The sequence below is a fragment of the Phoenix dactylifera genome, chromosome 18 (genome assembly GCF_009389715.1).
Source record: "Phoenix dactylifera cultivar Barhee BC4 chromosome 18, palm_55x_up_171113_PBpolish2nd_filt_p, whole genome shotgun sequence".
NCBI lineage: Eukaryota > Viridiplantae > Streptophyta > Magnoliopsida > Arecales > Arecaceae > Phoenix > Phoenix dactylifera.
Genome location: NC_052409.1, coordinates 6,991,839 through 7,005,737, shown reverse-complemented (window position 1 = coordinate 7,005,737; position 13,899 = coordinate 6,991,839). Strand labels below are relative to the sequence as shown.

Genomic DNA, 13,899 nt, shown 5'->3' with positions numbered 1-13,899 from the left:
CGGATTCAGCCACGCACCCAGACTGCACCACCGCGGCACGTGCCAACCTTCGAGAACACGGTCCTACGTGCGGGGCCCACGGAGGACAACAGGCCAGCACCCAAATTGCGAGCCTAATGATCGGGACCAGCCCACGCCGGACCGCGAGCCGCCCTCCCACGCCACCCCCCGCCCCCATCATTTCCCTCCACATTTGGTCCCATCTCCACTCACTCTTGCCCCTCTCCCGTCTCTCTCTCTCGCGCGCTCTCGCTCTCTGCTTGTGGAATTCTATTGGAGGGATGTCCTTATCGTAGGTCGGTTGGTGGGGTCCGTGACCCAAAAGCGAATACAGGGAGAGCTAGACAAAAGCGTAGAAAGAAATAGTAGTCACTAGGCAACCAACCATGAAGAGAGATATATATCTAATGTGAGGTGAAGGCTTGAAAGCTTGGAATGGTCCATGGACCACTGGGGTGATTAAAGGTTGTCCTCTTTTTGGAGCACATTCCTTTTGACTCTTAAAATTTTTTACTATGAGCTATTGGTAAAAAGAATATTGCGAGATGGATGTGGTAAGAGGTAAGGGGGAAAAGAGGGGAGTGATGGAAAAGGTGATGGAAGGTTGGGTGCGGGCCAAAGGGAATGGGCTGGACGAGGTGGCTGTTCGATTACGTCTCCTCTATATCTTCCTTTCTTTCTCCGTTCTCTCCCGTTCCGGTGTTTGTTTAGCTTTCTTTAGATAAATTTTTAATACCGTTTTTTTTTATAAGTTTTGCTTTTGTTTCTGCAGGTGGGAGGGGGTGTTCCAAACTTTACGAGCTTTTAACAAAGCTTGAGTTCTGGTTATCCCCGTTTTGCTTTCTCTCCCGTTCCGTTTGCTGCCTCTCTTCCTCTCTCTCTCTCTCTCTCTCTCCCCCTCTCTCCAGCCCTCTCTTCTCTGTCCTCTGAGAGGCAATCGGATCTGGTCGTTATCGGAGGCGGGTGGGTGGCGGTTGCGGCGAAGGCTTTCTCCCCGCCATTTTTCACGCCAGGAAGTCTTTACAAGCAATCCTTTCTCACCACATCCATGTTATTAGATATAGATACCTAACGGCATCTGGCCTTCTTTCTTCCATCGCTCCTCTCTCTCTCTCTCTCTCTCTCTCTGGGGTTTGTTTGCCTTGGGATCGGATTCCTTTCAGTGCTCGTGAACTGAACTGCCGGTTGAAGGGAGTGAAGGACGAGGTTCAGCGGTTCAAGTCCCAAGGTTGGTTGGTGTTGCTCCCGGACAAAAAGGACAAGGCCAAAAGCTCTCTCCTTTCTCTCTCTCTCTCTCTCTCTCTCTCTCTCTCCTGAGAAGTGCCTGATCTTGCTGAGTTGGATCAAAGAAGCGGCAAAAATAGCTCAGAAACACAAATAGCAAGGGAATCCAGGTGCTACAGCCGGTGAGGTCTCTCTCGCTCTCTTTCTCTCTGGATGGGTTGATACATCTCGGCCAAGGATTTATGGTTGTGTAGATCTACCTCCTGTCGATGAGTTTATTTGTGTTTTTGTTTTTGGCTGCAGAGATTCTTATCAAGGCTCTGCAAGAGGATCTGGTTCTCTTGGACTGAAACAATAGAAGGTTTTATGGTTTAGTCGTTCATTGTCCAAAGCTTATAACTAATCACATCCGAACTAGGTTGTTTTAACAAAGATATTTCAATATATAAGTTCTTTAATTTTGAGATTCCACAAAAGAATGTCAGAATCTCATTCTTGCATTTACTAGCTGCAGTTAAGTCATCTTGCTCATTGTCATCTTGTTTGCATTTGATGTGGTTGGTTCCATGCATAGATCGAACCAAGTATTTTGAGATTGTTAATGAAGGAGCTCCAAAGAGAATTGTCTGTAAGGTTATTTCCTTTGGCTCCAAATAAAGAGAATTCTGTGTCTTATCCATGTTGACCAATATAATGCTCCGCTTAGTTGCAACTGGCTTATGATTACTTGGGGAGAGATATTTTATACTTTACTAGCGGAAAATATGCCAAAATAAATTGTCCAAACGACAAGAAAATAATATAGAAATTGACTAACATCAAAATACTTTACAAGTTGGTTCTGAAATAATTCCTCAAACAAATTAAAGGAATGCTCTTATACTAAATGATGATACATCAGGAATATGTTGCATGCCTCCTTTGCTCCATCTAATATGTTCAATGTCATTGCGTCACATGTTGCAGCCTAGCTGCTAGAAAACAAAGCCCAAATCATGAATTTTGATGATCTAGGAAATTTTAAGTAGTCTGACTTTCACTATTTTTGATAATATACATCTATACTCATGGTGTTCATTTATAAAGCAACGCACTGGTTTGCCAATTACAAGTTCAACTAAGCACTTGGTTTATTTTCAGTATAATGACTAAAACTAGATGTACATATGAAATATGTGCATCATGAATTAGATCCTCTAATAAGCATCATACAATTACAATGTCGAAATTTAAATATACCAGAAATTAATGCCAAAAGCATGGAAAACATCTATTTTTGACGTCCGTATATATGGAAAAAAAATCTTTGTCCACCTGAAATATGTGAAATATGTGAAACCTACAATGTCTTCATGTCCAACAGTTTTTATTTCTTTTGTTAACTTTTCTCTTCAAAGTTGGGTAAGGTGTGCGTGCATGAAATGATATTTTTAAATGTTTATACTTAAATTTCTAGCTAGCTTTGCAATCTAAATATTTTAGGAGGCTGTTCGATCCTGCACTTTAATTGCAGCCTTTCAAATATGTCCATATTTTTTATCATTCATGTTGCTTAATTTTAGTTTTCATAATTAAGCTAGAAGAGTAACAAATGTCATCACATAAATTGATACTATGAGATGGTTAGTCAATCTCGATATTAATGGTACCTGTTTGCATTATTTACAGGACTTGATACATCCAGGAGAATATATATGGATACTTTTTCCCATGTTCCTCCAGGTTTTCGATTCCATCCTACCGATGAAGAACTTGTGAATTACTATCTTAGAAAAAAGATGGCTTCAAAAAAGATCGACCTTGATGTAATAAAAGATGTTGATTTGTACAGAATTGAGCCATGGGATCTTCAAGGTACCATTTACAAAGTAGTTATTGATGATCAACTTGTCCATAGACATTTCTATTTTCAAATGACATGTTCCTTTAAATAGAAAAATGTAGGATAGGAGCAGAAGAGCAGCATGAATGGTACTTTTTCAGTCACAAAGACAAGAAGTATCCAACTGGTACTCGCACTAATAGAGCAACAGCAGCAGGATTTTGGAAAGCCACTGGAAGAGACAAGCCAATTTACTCGAAGCACAACCTGATTGGCATGAGGAAGACCTTAGTATTTTATCAAGGCCGAGCGCCAAATGGGCAAAAGTCAGACTGGATCATGCATGAGTATCGGCTTGAAACTAATGAAAATGCACCTCCTCAGGCAAGTATTTCTAAATTTAAACCTTAATTTTCTATTTTTTAATGGGCCATTGACACCAATCAATTTAAAATGTTTTGATTCAACACAACAAACTCTTCTAGCGCATTGCTCTCTCTATTCTGATTATTTTGCTTCTGTCTTGGATTTTGTTTCAAAAAGAAAATTGAGTTGTAAGGTGAAATTTATAAGTTAAGAAATATGGACCAAGATCGATGGCAAAAGATCGGTGTTTACACAAGCAAATGATATAGTTCTAATGTTAAATTATTTATTGGATACAACATCAAGAGAATAGAAAAGGAAATTATTTTTTTATGTTCTCAAAATATACGTATATTTTTCTCAAGGAAAGAGAAAAAGTATAATGACTGCATTAATAATAGAATGTTAGGCAAACAAACCTTCTAATCATTACAATCAGATCATAGGATGCGCATAATTTGGATTTTCAGAAGTTTCACATGAAAACAACACATATTTAGGTTTTATTTTCACTATATATTATGAGTTACTTTGAAATTTAGTGACATAAATATTCACCACAGTGCAGTTCAGTTACAGATCTAGTCAAACTTTAGATCTGACCCAGACTCAAATTTTCTTCAGAACATGTATAATTTAGACCCACATCAGATCCATCTTCTAGCACATCAAGTCAGATTGAACCAATTTCTGTACAGGGTTTTGGTTGCTTTTTTTTTTTAGTACAATTAGATTGGAATCTGCCAAGCGCGATCCACACCTTAATCTGCTGGAGTTCAGGTGTCTGTTCAGACTGATCCAGTTTCACCACTATCGATATTAATTAGTGGTTAATAGTAAGTCATATATAAATTTTCATGCAAGTGATATCCACGATGTTAGTATAGTATCCTACTGAAGCTTCTAAACTCTTTAACATAGAAATAATATGCTTCTCGTCGCTAACTGTAATAAAATCTCTATTAGCCAGAAAATTGATTGAACATGCAAGGGTAATTCCTACTTTGGGAGCCTTGCAAGGGGTTTCATTTAGGAGTTATGCTTGGAATATTTCAATGACATTTTAAATTTCTAAATGATTTATGCATTTTGGTTTTTTCAGTGGAGCTTCTAAAGTCTTATGTATAGTCCTGCTATGATCTTATGACATGACTAATATGGCACATTCTTCTTTTTAATTATAATTTGTTATATAATACTATTAGAATCTCAGTTCTCAAAATGGAGAAGAAAAAAAATCTCACCAACAAACATCATGTTCAATTTGTGACCTGCATAAAATTTCCTGAGAACTGATGAATGAGCATTACAGATGAAATCATATGAATTTGGAGCACAATTCAATTGGTTGACATAAGTGCAATCTCAACAGCTATTGAACCAACAATATCTATTTAACCAAACTGGATGTCACACAACTTGGACGTAGCAGCTATTTAACCAACAACACTCATATGGAGAAGCAAAAAGCCAATAAGAGTAACCAATATAATGATCTGAAACTGGTCTACTTGCTCTACTTCTTGAGAGTCAAAGAAGAAAAAATAAATTAATGACCTCTCGAGACTAAGTTGTAGGAAAGACCAGAATCACATGCTTTTCAACTTCCTTCAGACTCGCGATCTCTTTGATGATTAGCTAGTCTTGACTCATTGATTCATGAGGAAATTTAATTAATGATGAGCAAGCAAGTTGTAATCCTTATTCTTACACATAATGTCAGTCTGAAGTATATTCAAACTTATTCTCAGGCTTTTCCTTTTTTTGAGTAATCCATCTGTGTCTTGACGGGGCTTCAATCTTATTATCACTAATTCTCATAAATGGCAGCATGTCTTTCTTTCTTTTTTTTCCCCCATTTTTTTGGTTGAGATCATGTTTTGCTAGTGCAACATGTTACTTTGCACCAAAGACAATCTTTGATATAGCAGATTTTTCGGTTATAATTTTTGTTGCACTACTTCCATTATTAAATATCAAAGTCCTTTAAACTGTGATTCCATGACTTATTTTCCAAATTTCATGTTACAGGAAGAGGGTTGGGTTGTCTGCAGGGTGTTCAAGAAGCGAATGCCGACAGTAAGGAGGGCAAGTGAACTTGAATCTCCTTGTTGGTATGATGATCAAGTCTCCATCATGCAAGACCAACTTGATTTCCCGAATAGGATTGCAATCCAGCCCAACATGACATACCACCAGCATCTTCAATCTTACAAGGGAGAGACAAAGATGCACTACCACTTACCACATGAACCTTTCCACCAGCTCCCTCAATTAGAGAGCCCTAAACTTCCTAACTACATCAACCATGGAAGTTCCTTCCAATGCTTTACTACTTCAGAGGACAAAACAGTACAGCCCAGCCACCAACTTCAGATGATCACATTTTATAATAGTGGCGGAGACATAGATCAAGCAGTTGAGCAAGTGACAGATTGGAGAGTTCTTGACAAGTTTGTTGCTTCTCAGCTTAGCCATGATGTATCAAAAGGACCTGAATATTCAGATGCAGCTGAAATTCTTCAAGTTTCTGATAAACAAGAAGTGGCTGTGGAATATGCTTCAACATCCACCTCAAGCTGCCAAATAGATCTATTGAAGTGAAGCAATAATATAATGGTAGAAGAATTAGAAGCATATATAATTAGTGATCTTAGATAATTTGATATCAATCAGATGAACAAGGCATGAATATGGTTTTTGTACATAAGCGACTGAAATTTGTAGTGTCAGTTGTGCTTCGGACATTTGTAGTACTAGATGATATTACTTAATTGAATAAGGGGATGTGTGATGGACTTTAGGGTTTCGACGGCCAAATCAGCTTTTATTGTTGAATATATATGTCTTGTGCGCAGAATTAAGCAACAGTTAATAAATACTGATAAAATTCGAGAAAATTTTAGTTGTTTCAAAACAATGGCCAAATTAAATTAACAAAAAGAACGAATGAAAGAAAGGAAATTAAAGATTAGGAGTACTGCAAATGCTGCTTGCTCTGGAAAGAGGTATGAGAGTCAGAAACTGGAAATCTTAAAAAAAATAAAATAGAATCGAATATATGTCCTAGGTAATTAAGACTAAATCAGCAACGATACAAGAGTGTTGTTTACAGTTGTAGCTTGTAGCAGGTTATTTGAAATCCAACTAGATGCATTTTTTGTCTGTAAGGAAACAGTGTTCCAAAGAGTGCAGGTTCATGACATGCTTCCATATTGATTGAGCTCTACTACTGAAATTTAAACTCTGATAACAAAAGACATGATTTTTTTTCTAAACTATTGCACATTATATGCCTACCACTCCAAACTAATCTACTTGGAACTTCTGCACTTTTTTTTACTTTTTTGTATAAATAATGAAATAAACACGATAAGATTCTTCCAGTGGCAAAAAGATCATCTTAAAATAAAATTATTAACACTCTCACAAGTAATAAGTTGTTTGTCCATTTTGTAATACATATTTATTTTTTGGACGTCAAGTTATATCTATCTTAACATAATATTCTAGTAGTATAACATGAATTCGCACTATAAGAAACATTTATAAAAGATCAAATGAATTTATGCAGAATAAATGTTTTTACAAACATTACAATGAAATTACACCTCATGAATTTTTTTTGTTAATTAATTTTTAAAAGAAGTAGGTAGTAACACTCTATCTTCGACTACCGGAAAAGAGCAAGTATAATCAAGAGAAAGAGGCTTCCCACCTTACCTCCTCAAGAAAATGACACCTTGCACAGGACATAATAGCCTGATGAATCTTATCTCAAATCTATCTTTGGGAACTGATACGGTAAGAATCATTTTCTTTAGAGTAAGCCGATAATAAAATAGCCAGAATGACATAATGGGCAGAGTAAATAGGACTTCGAACTTTGCCGCACTCCACGTAACAGATGATTTACACTTAACTGATTCAGTGCAAAAAGAAATACAAATTTTCATAATTCTTTTTTTTTTTGATTGAAGCAAAGTAACATAATATCTCCAGCTTAAGAACAACAAAACATCAATTGCAGCAATAACAGCATGTGCATAACAACAAGAACAGCACAGAACTACTGCTGCATGCAATTGCTACTATTATCTTTATCGACTACACAACCATAACCATACTAAATTCACAATAGCTTATTTCTTGCATCAGCATTCAGCAGCGCCTAAGATGCTCTCTTACAAGAAGTTCAACATCATTACGTTTTTCTAAGCAATACGTTGGCACAAGAGGCACCACCTATTTGTGGTGTGCATTTTGCAATCTTTTACTTTCTAATGGCACCCCTAACCACTGTGCAACTAAGCTAGGAAATATTAACAGAAAGAATGGATAACCATTATTTTAAAAAGGGTCAACCTATTGAGCATGATCCAGTGCGGAACTGGGAAGCAAAAGTTTTATATATTTAGATGCAAAACCATAATCACTAGAAGGATGATAGGATGCCAGAGCCTGAAATTGTTCTATTTTTCATGTCATCCATGTGTATGGAAGAGGCATGGCTAGGAATCCTCATTGGTACAAGCATAGAACCCCAGTTAACATCCCTCTAATTACAAACAGCACCGTGACTATTGTTGTACTCATGAAAGAAAGAGCACCATGCTTAGCTCACGACCATCAAGGTTCTGTTCTCCTCTCAAAACACAGCTAAGCATGTGCATGTGGAAATGTCTCTCATGCATGCATCAAAATATCTTATCTGATGCACAAACCTATCAGGCGAGTTCTGGGTTGAAATTAGTGAAAGCAAGTTATTTTTGATCTGCAGTATATATCATTGAATCACCAGGGTTTATCTATAAATCGGGGAAGTGAAACTGTTATGAGAGCCTTGGGAGCCTTTCGTAAGGAGAGCTATATATATATCTAAATTAACTTCAATAAGCTGTAAGGAGAATTAGCTATGTATACCTAAACTGCAACTCATCCATGAAGAATTAATACTCGAAGTATGAAAAAAAGAAAATCTGAAGGTTGACGAGAAAATCCACTGCAAACCAAAATTTATAAGATCTTCCGACATTGATGCATACAAATGAAAATTCAACCCACCAGTCACCTGCCAGGAGTGATGGACCATGAGGCATCGAATCCCTAAAGACGATTTAGTTGGAAACTTGTGGCAAGAAAGGAAGCAGGAAAGCTTAATCCCTTTTGAGAATCAAGCATTAACCAACATTGCTTCCCACCTACTTGGCTTCTGGTTTATATAGGGGGAGGAGAGAGCCCACATGAAAGCCATGCAAGCAAGCAAGCCAACTCCTTCATCTCTTTAAAGCAACCTAATTTTCAATACCACGCGACTTTGAGGGAGAGAGAGAGAGAGAGTCCAAGGTCAAAAAGGGTGGGTTGCTGGGAACTAAGTGGACATACTTGCATGCACACTAACGCATGGAGGTGTTTGGAATGGGGAAAGGAATGATTAAGGGTGGTGTTGGTAAGTGCATGTTGTTTGTGGAGGAAGATAGCATGATGTCTGCGTGAAAGCTCTCATGTGACTTTCCATCATGCTACCACCTCTCCCCCAAATTCTTCCGTCCTCCTTTCGTTCCACGCCTGCGGTCAGCCCCACCTTAATCTTCCTTTAGTGCCTTCTCTAATCATCTCCTCTTTCCGTACCTTTGTTTTTTATCTCTTGTTGGCTGGACAACTTGGAGTTTGGCTTTGTCCATGCCAAATTATTATGACTTCCAAACATTATAATGATTCATCAAGTCTGGTGCCCAATGCAATACACCTTGTTTTTGTTAGAATATATACATTGTTTAAGGTGCATATGATAGTTTCGTGCATATCACTTGTACATATATGTATTCAAAGTGAAGTTGTCTTCGTACGTACATGTGTTACAAGTTCAAGTAGCAGGGTGAATGGAAATAGACGGCCACTTTCGAAACACTGAAGGTGTTCACGCCACCAGAAATCTAATACCGGATGGATAGAGCTTGCTCCAAGCGTTTGCCACGTTCATGAATCATTTAGGGTGGGTCTCGCAGGGTGGTTTTGGTTTGGTATTAGGCTTCTGATCATGGGGTCTCCAACCTTGGATATGCGGCAAGCCTTAATTTATTACTTGAAGGAATTCCCACATTTGTATCTGTCGCCCTTTTTTGGGTGACTTCAACTTCTCCAAATGAAAAAGGATGTGCTGGATCGAGCTTTATAATTTCATAGGCCGGATCTACTTCCTGCCTCTTTCATTCTTTTCTCTTTTTTTTTCTTTTTCATCTTTATTTGTTCTATTTCTTTTCTTTATGCTCTTTCTCATTTCATGTATATCAATGAAATATGAGATATCTTGCTACCGTTTTGCTTAAAAAAAAAAAAAAACAGAGACAAGAAATGCTGGTGCCTAGCTAGGCAGGAGGAGGTTTTGTTGTATTTCAAGCATATATGGGCTCCACCTCTATATATTTCGGCAATGTGCCAATGTCAATTTGCCCACTTGAGATTCTTTTGCTGTGGAGAAGCTGACAACTAGGACCAAGTATGTTTACGTACGTTATGTTGTATTCTTGTACCAGTACTGTTTACTACGTGTGATGTTTTTGACTGGGAAGAAGAAAGGGAACTTCTATCCTATTTTGCAAAAGATCTCTTGAGAGGCACCCCACCGAGGAGACAATGCTTCTGTCTTCGGCAATTGATGCTTACTCCTCCGTGGGCCAACTTCTAAAGCTAGTATAAAGCGGCAAAAAGATTGCTTTTGAGGTCGGACTCTTCTAGCGAAAAGCTTTCTTCCACCTGTCCTCTCTAACTCCTAGACCTTTTGTTGACCACTCCAACTTCACTTCTTTTCACTTTTTATATTACTTCTTGCCTTGAGATTGGAACTGAATAATATATTTCTTCGATATAAAAAAAACTATGTTTCAGAAGAGAGAGAGAGAGAGAGAGAGAGAGAGAGAGAGAGAGAGAGAGAGAGAGAGAAGAAGAGGAGGAGGAGGAGGAGGAGGAGGAGGGTTAAGGCGGAACTGCAAATGATGAAATGAGAAACGAATTAATGTGTCCCACCAGCCTTTTGTTTTTAACTGGATCTTGGACTCCACATGTTTCCTAGGTGATGCGAGCTTTAGGAAAACATACAGGATGAAAAATATTAGGGCTCGTTTGGTTCGCGGGAAGTATTTTCCCTCCTAGGAATATGATTCCTGGGAATCATATTCCTAGGAAGAGGATACCTAGGAAAGTACTTTTGGCATGTTTGGTTAACCATGGGAAAGTGACAAATTTCCAAAGTGCTTATGTTTGGTTGACCATCCACTTTCCTAGGAAAGTTATGTATAATTCCTATTATGCCCTTAATAAAAATTAGGTCTTTAATGCCTCTTTAATGCTTATTTAATGCTGAAGGGTCTTTTTGGGAAAAAATAAAAAAGGAGTGATTCCCACCTCATGGGAAAGTAACTTTCTCATGTTTCTCATGGGAAAGACTTTCCCATGAAATGTGGGAATCATATTCCCATGGGAATACAACTTTCCCATCTCTCTCCTTTGAAAACTCCAACCAAACAAGAGGCATTTCATTACTTTCCCGTTGACTACACTTTCTCCCCTTCTTTTCCTGCGAACCAAACGAGCCCTTAGAAGCAACCAACGAGTCGTGCGAAAACAATTTGGGAAGTCATAAGATAAGTTTTTTTATGCATCAATAACTGCGCCATCCCATGGCCGCATCAATAACTGCGCCATCCCATGGCCGCATCAATAACTGCGCCATTAACTTGGACTTGTTTTTTATGCAACTGCACTATCCGATGGCCGCATCGATAACTGCACCATAGCTTGGACTACGTCAGAAAATGCAGCTCATTTGTTAGAACAACTAATTTGTCTACATACGGCCATCGTCGATGCTCCTCTTGTGACCAACGTTTGGTTCGCAACCGGAAATGAGATCGGATTAGAATGGAGCAGGAATCAGAATTGAGCATATATTTCAATATGTTTGGTTTGTGATCGAAATCAAAATTAAAAATAAAATAAAATTTGATAAGTAGGAAAAAGTAAGGATTAATTTTTGGAAGATTAAGAGATTCCATTTTCTTTCCAAAATCGAAAATAGAATAAGACTTGTCCTAACAAAATAGCTAAAATGAAAGTCACTCATTCTCATTCTCATTCTCATTCTCATTTCAGACTCCAACTTGATTCTTCCGATCAAACATGCCCTAAATGAATACTCCAGTATTTGTTTGTATCTTAAAACCTACCTCCTCTCTTAGCGGGCCTTGCATGACCCAGACGACGATGTTAATAGGCCAATAGGCTTGATGTCCAGTTATCTTGGATTAGACCTATTGGATAATAGCACTAAGAATTTTTCCATGCCAATAAGGATTCTTCTATTATATAAGTAAATAGCAAACGTATTTTTTATAAAGGAATATAATGATTATAAAATGTAACAACGAATGAAAGTAATAGACTTTAATTTCTTTATAACTGAAATACACGTCATTCTACTTTTTTTTTTAATAAACCTGAGTTGCTGCTCAGGTCTTTTAGAACTTGAAGAAAATAGGTAAACCTATACTATGAATACAATTATCATTTGAAAATTTTAATTCATTACCTTCTACTATTCTTGGTGTGAAAAATCTGATAAGATTTGTTACAAATATGGTTAATATGTAAGCTTCTCAAGTCTCCATGTAAATCAGGAGTCTCTCAACTCCTATTATATATTCTATGTATTTCGGAAATAAAAAATCATCATATGCATCTTAAAAGCTTATATTTTCATTCGTGTGTCTCACGTGTCGAGCGCTAGCTAACTTTAACTCGTTAGCTAACTTTGGGCCCTGCCAAGCTACCATGTCCTCTTCCACCCCCCACCCCCCTCTCTCTCTCTCTCGCTCTCTCTCTTTGGGCTTTATTAATTGTAATTAGCTAATTTTGGGACTTTGTCAAGCTTAAACAAACATTGCCAATAAAATCACATGCGCATAGACATCTTTCAACTTTAAGGTTGTTTAATTTGGTTAAATACAATTCTAGTTGTCAAAAATTGCAGCTGCAACTAGAAGTGCTATATTTATTTTTATATTGTCTATTTAGCTTGCTTGCATATGAAACTACAACTGGAATTCCTGTTCTTAATTAATGTGAAGAGGTTATGGTCATCCTTTAATTGACATGGCAAGATTACCTTGTTATATTATGTTATATTATCGTATTATATATTATGGAATTATTATAATATAATAAATATCACAAGATATGCAATATGATAGAGTATAATATGCATGACATAGTACAAAATTGTATTATACTGTAATATCAATTCTTATAATTATGATTTTGTTTTATAATTAATTGATATCGATAATAATTATATTATTTTTATTACATTCTCTTATTATAATTGTACATAATATTATTATATTGCAATATGATATTACATTAATTATTATTTTATCGTATAAGAATGAGTATAACAAAAATTATTAGAATATCATGACATTATTATAATCACGGTAATATTGTTATCGTATGATTATTGGATAGAGATGGTGATGCAGGCCAGGAATGCGCATCATCGTTTTGGTACCCCTAACATAAAATTTACTAATTAAAGATTTCATTAGAGAAAGAAAATTGGTCAAGCATCACCAAATTAGAGGAAGATACTAGGGCGCGTCATAAATTATGCTGAAATAAGATTGATAACAGAATTTGTACCTTTCACTGTCACATGACCCCCTTTGGATTATCCAAGACTTAAAGGAAGAAACTACATAAGGCGGCATTTGATTCATAAGCATCCAACGAGCATAAATTTTATGAAATTGGGCAATAGTAGATCAAGTCATATCCCTTACCATGGATAAGCAAATCCATGGATCAATGATATTTTCTTTTTTGTAGATTTTTTTCAAATCTGCTCCTAATTCGAATCAAATGATAGATAAATAGATATATCTCATTTGGGACTAATCGTTTTTTTTTTTTTTCCCAACTCTCAAAACAATCCAAACTCCTTCCTTCCATTCATCCGCTGCATATATCTTGAAAAGCTAGTCTTGCGCGATCCAACTGTCGTGGTTCCTTTTTTTTTTTTTTTTAGTTACATCGGCAATTCATACTAGTCTTGCATGAGCACTGCCATCTGAGTCACTAGACAAAATGCTGCACAAAGATAGCGAAACAAGTGCAGAGCGAGTTCATAGAATATCACCAGAATGATGAGCAGTATAGGAGGCGATCCAATCAGTGCTCTGTTCGTCTTTCAAAATATATGCACAACCTGAGAAGTGTCACCGTCCCTCAGTAGCTGTCTGATGTCCTGTACAAGTGGGTGGTCCCTTTCTTTTATGGCGCGACACGTCTTGATAACTGTAGGACTTGTTCATTTGTTAAAAAAAAAAAAAAAAAAATTATTTTTCGGTCCCTCTAAAGACCCACTTAACAACCCGAAACGTTAATCTCAAGCATATCTCTTCTTATAAAACGCCAAAATTCGGATAACCAGT

The 13,899-nt window shown here is 37.1% G+C and overlaps 1 protein-coding gene and 1 long non-coding RNA gene across 2 annotated transcripts; one reads left to right on the top strand and one right to left on the bottom strand.

The window, feature by feature from the left end:
* Positions 1 to 2,641: 2,641 nt before the first annotated feature.
* LOC103710745 (NAC domain-containing protein 7) lies at positions 2,642 to 6,040 on the top strand. Its single transcript, XM_026806081.2, has 3 exons — positions 2,642 to 3,078; positions 3,159 to 3,430; positions 5,444 to 6,040. Exons 1-3 carry the CDS (start codon positions 2,919 to 2,921, stop codon positions 6,014 to 6,016), a joined length of 1,005 nt encoding a protein of 334 aa, XP_026661882.1. The 5' UTR covers positions 2,642 to 2,918; the 3' UTR covers positions 6,017 to 6,040.
* LOC120104423 lies at positions 5,872 to 8,656 on the bottom strand. Its single transcript, XR_005506851.1, has 3 exons — positions 8,477 to 8,656; positions 7,136 to 7,334; positions 5,872 to 6,004 (listed from the first exon to the last, which is right to left on the bottom strand). It is a non-coding gene; the product is annotated as an uncharacterized LOC120104423 (long non-coding RNA).
* Between the last annotated feature and the right edge of the window lie 5,243 nt (positions 8,657 to 13,899).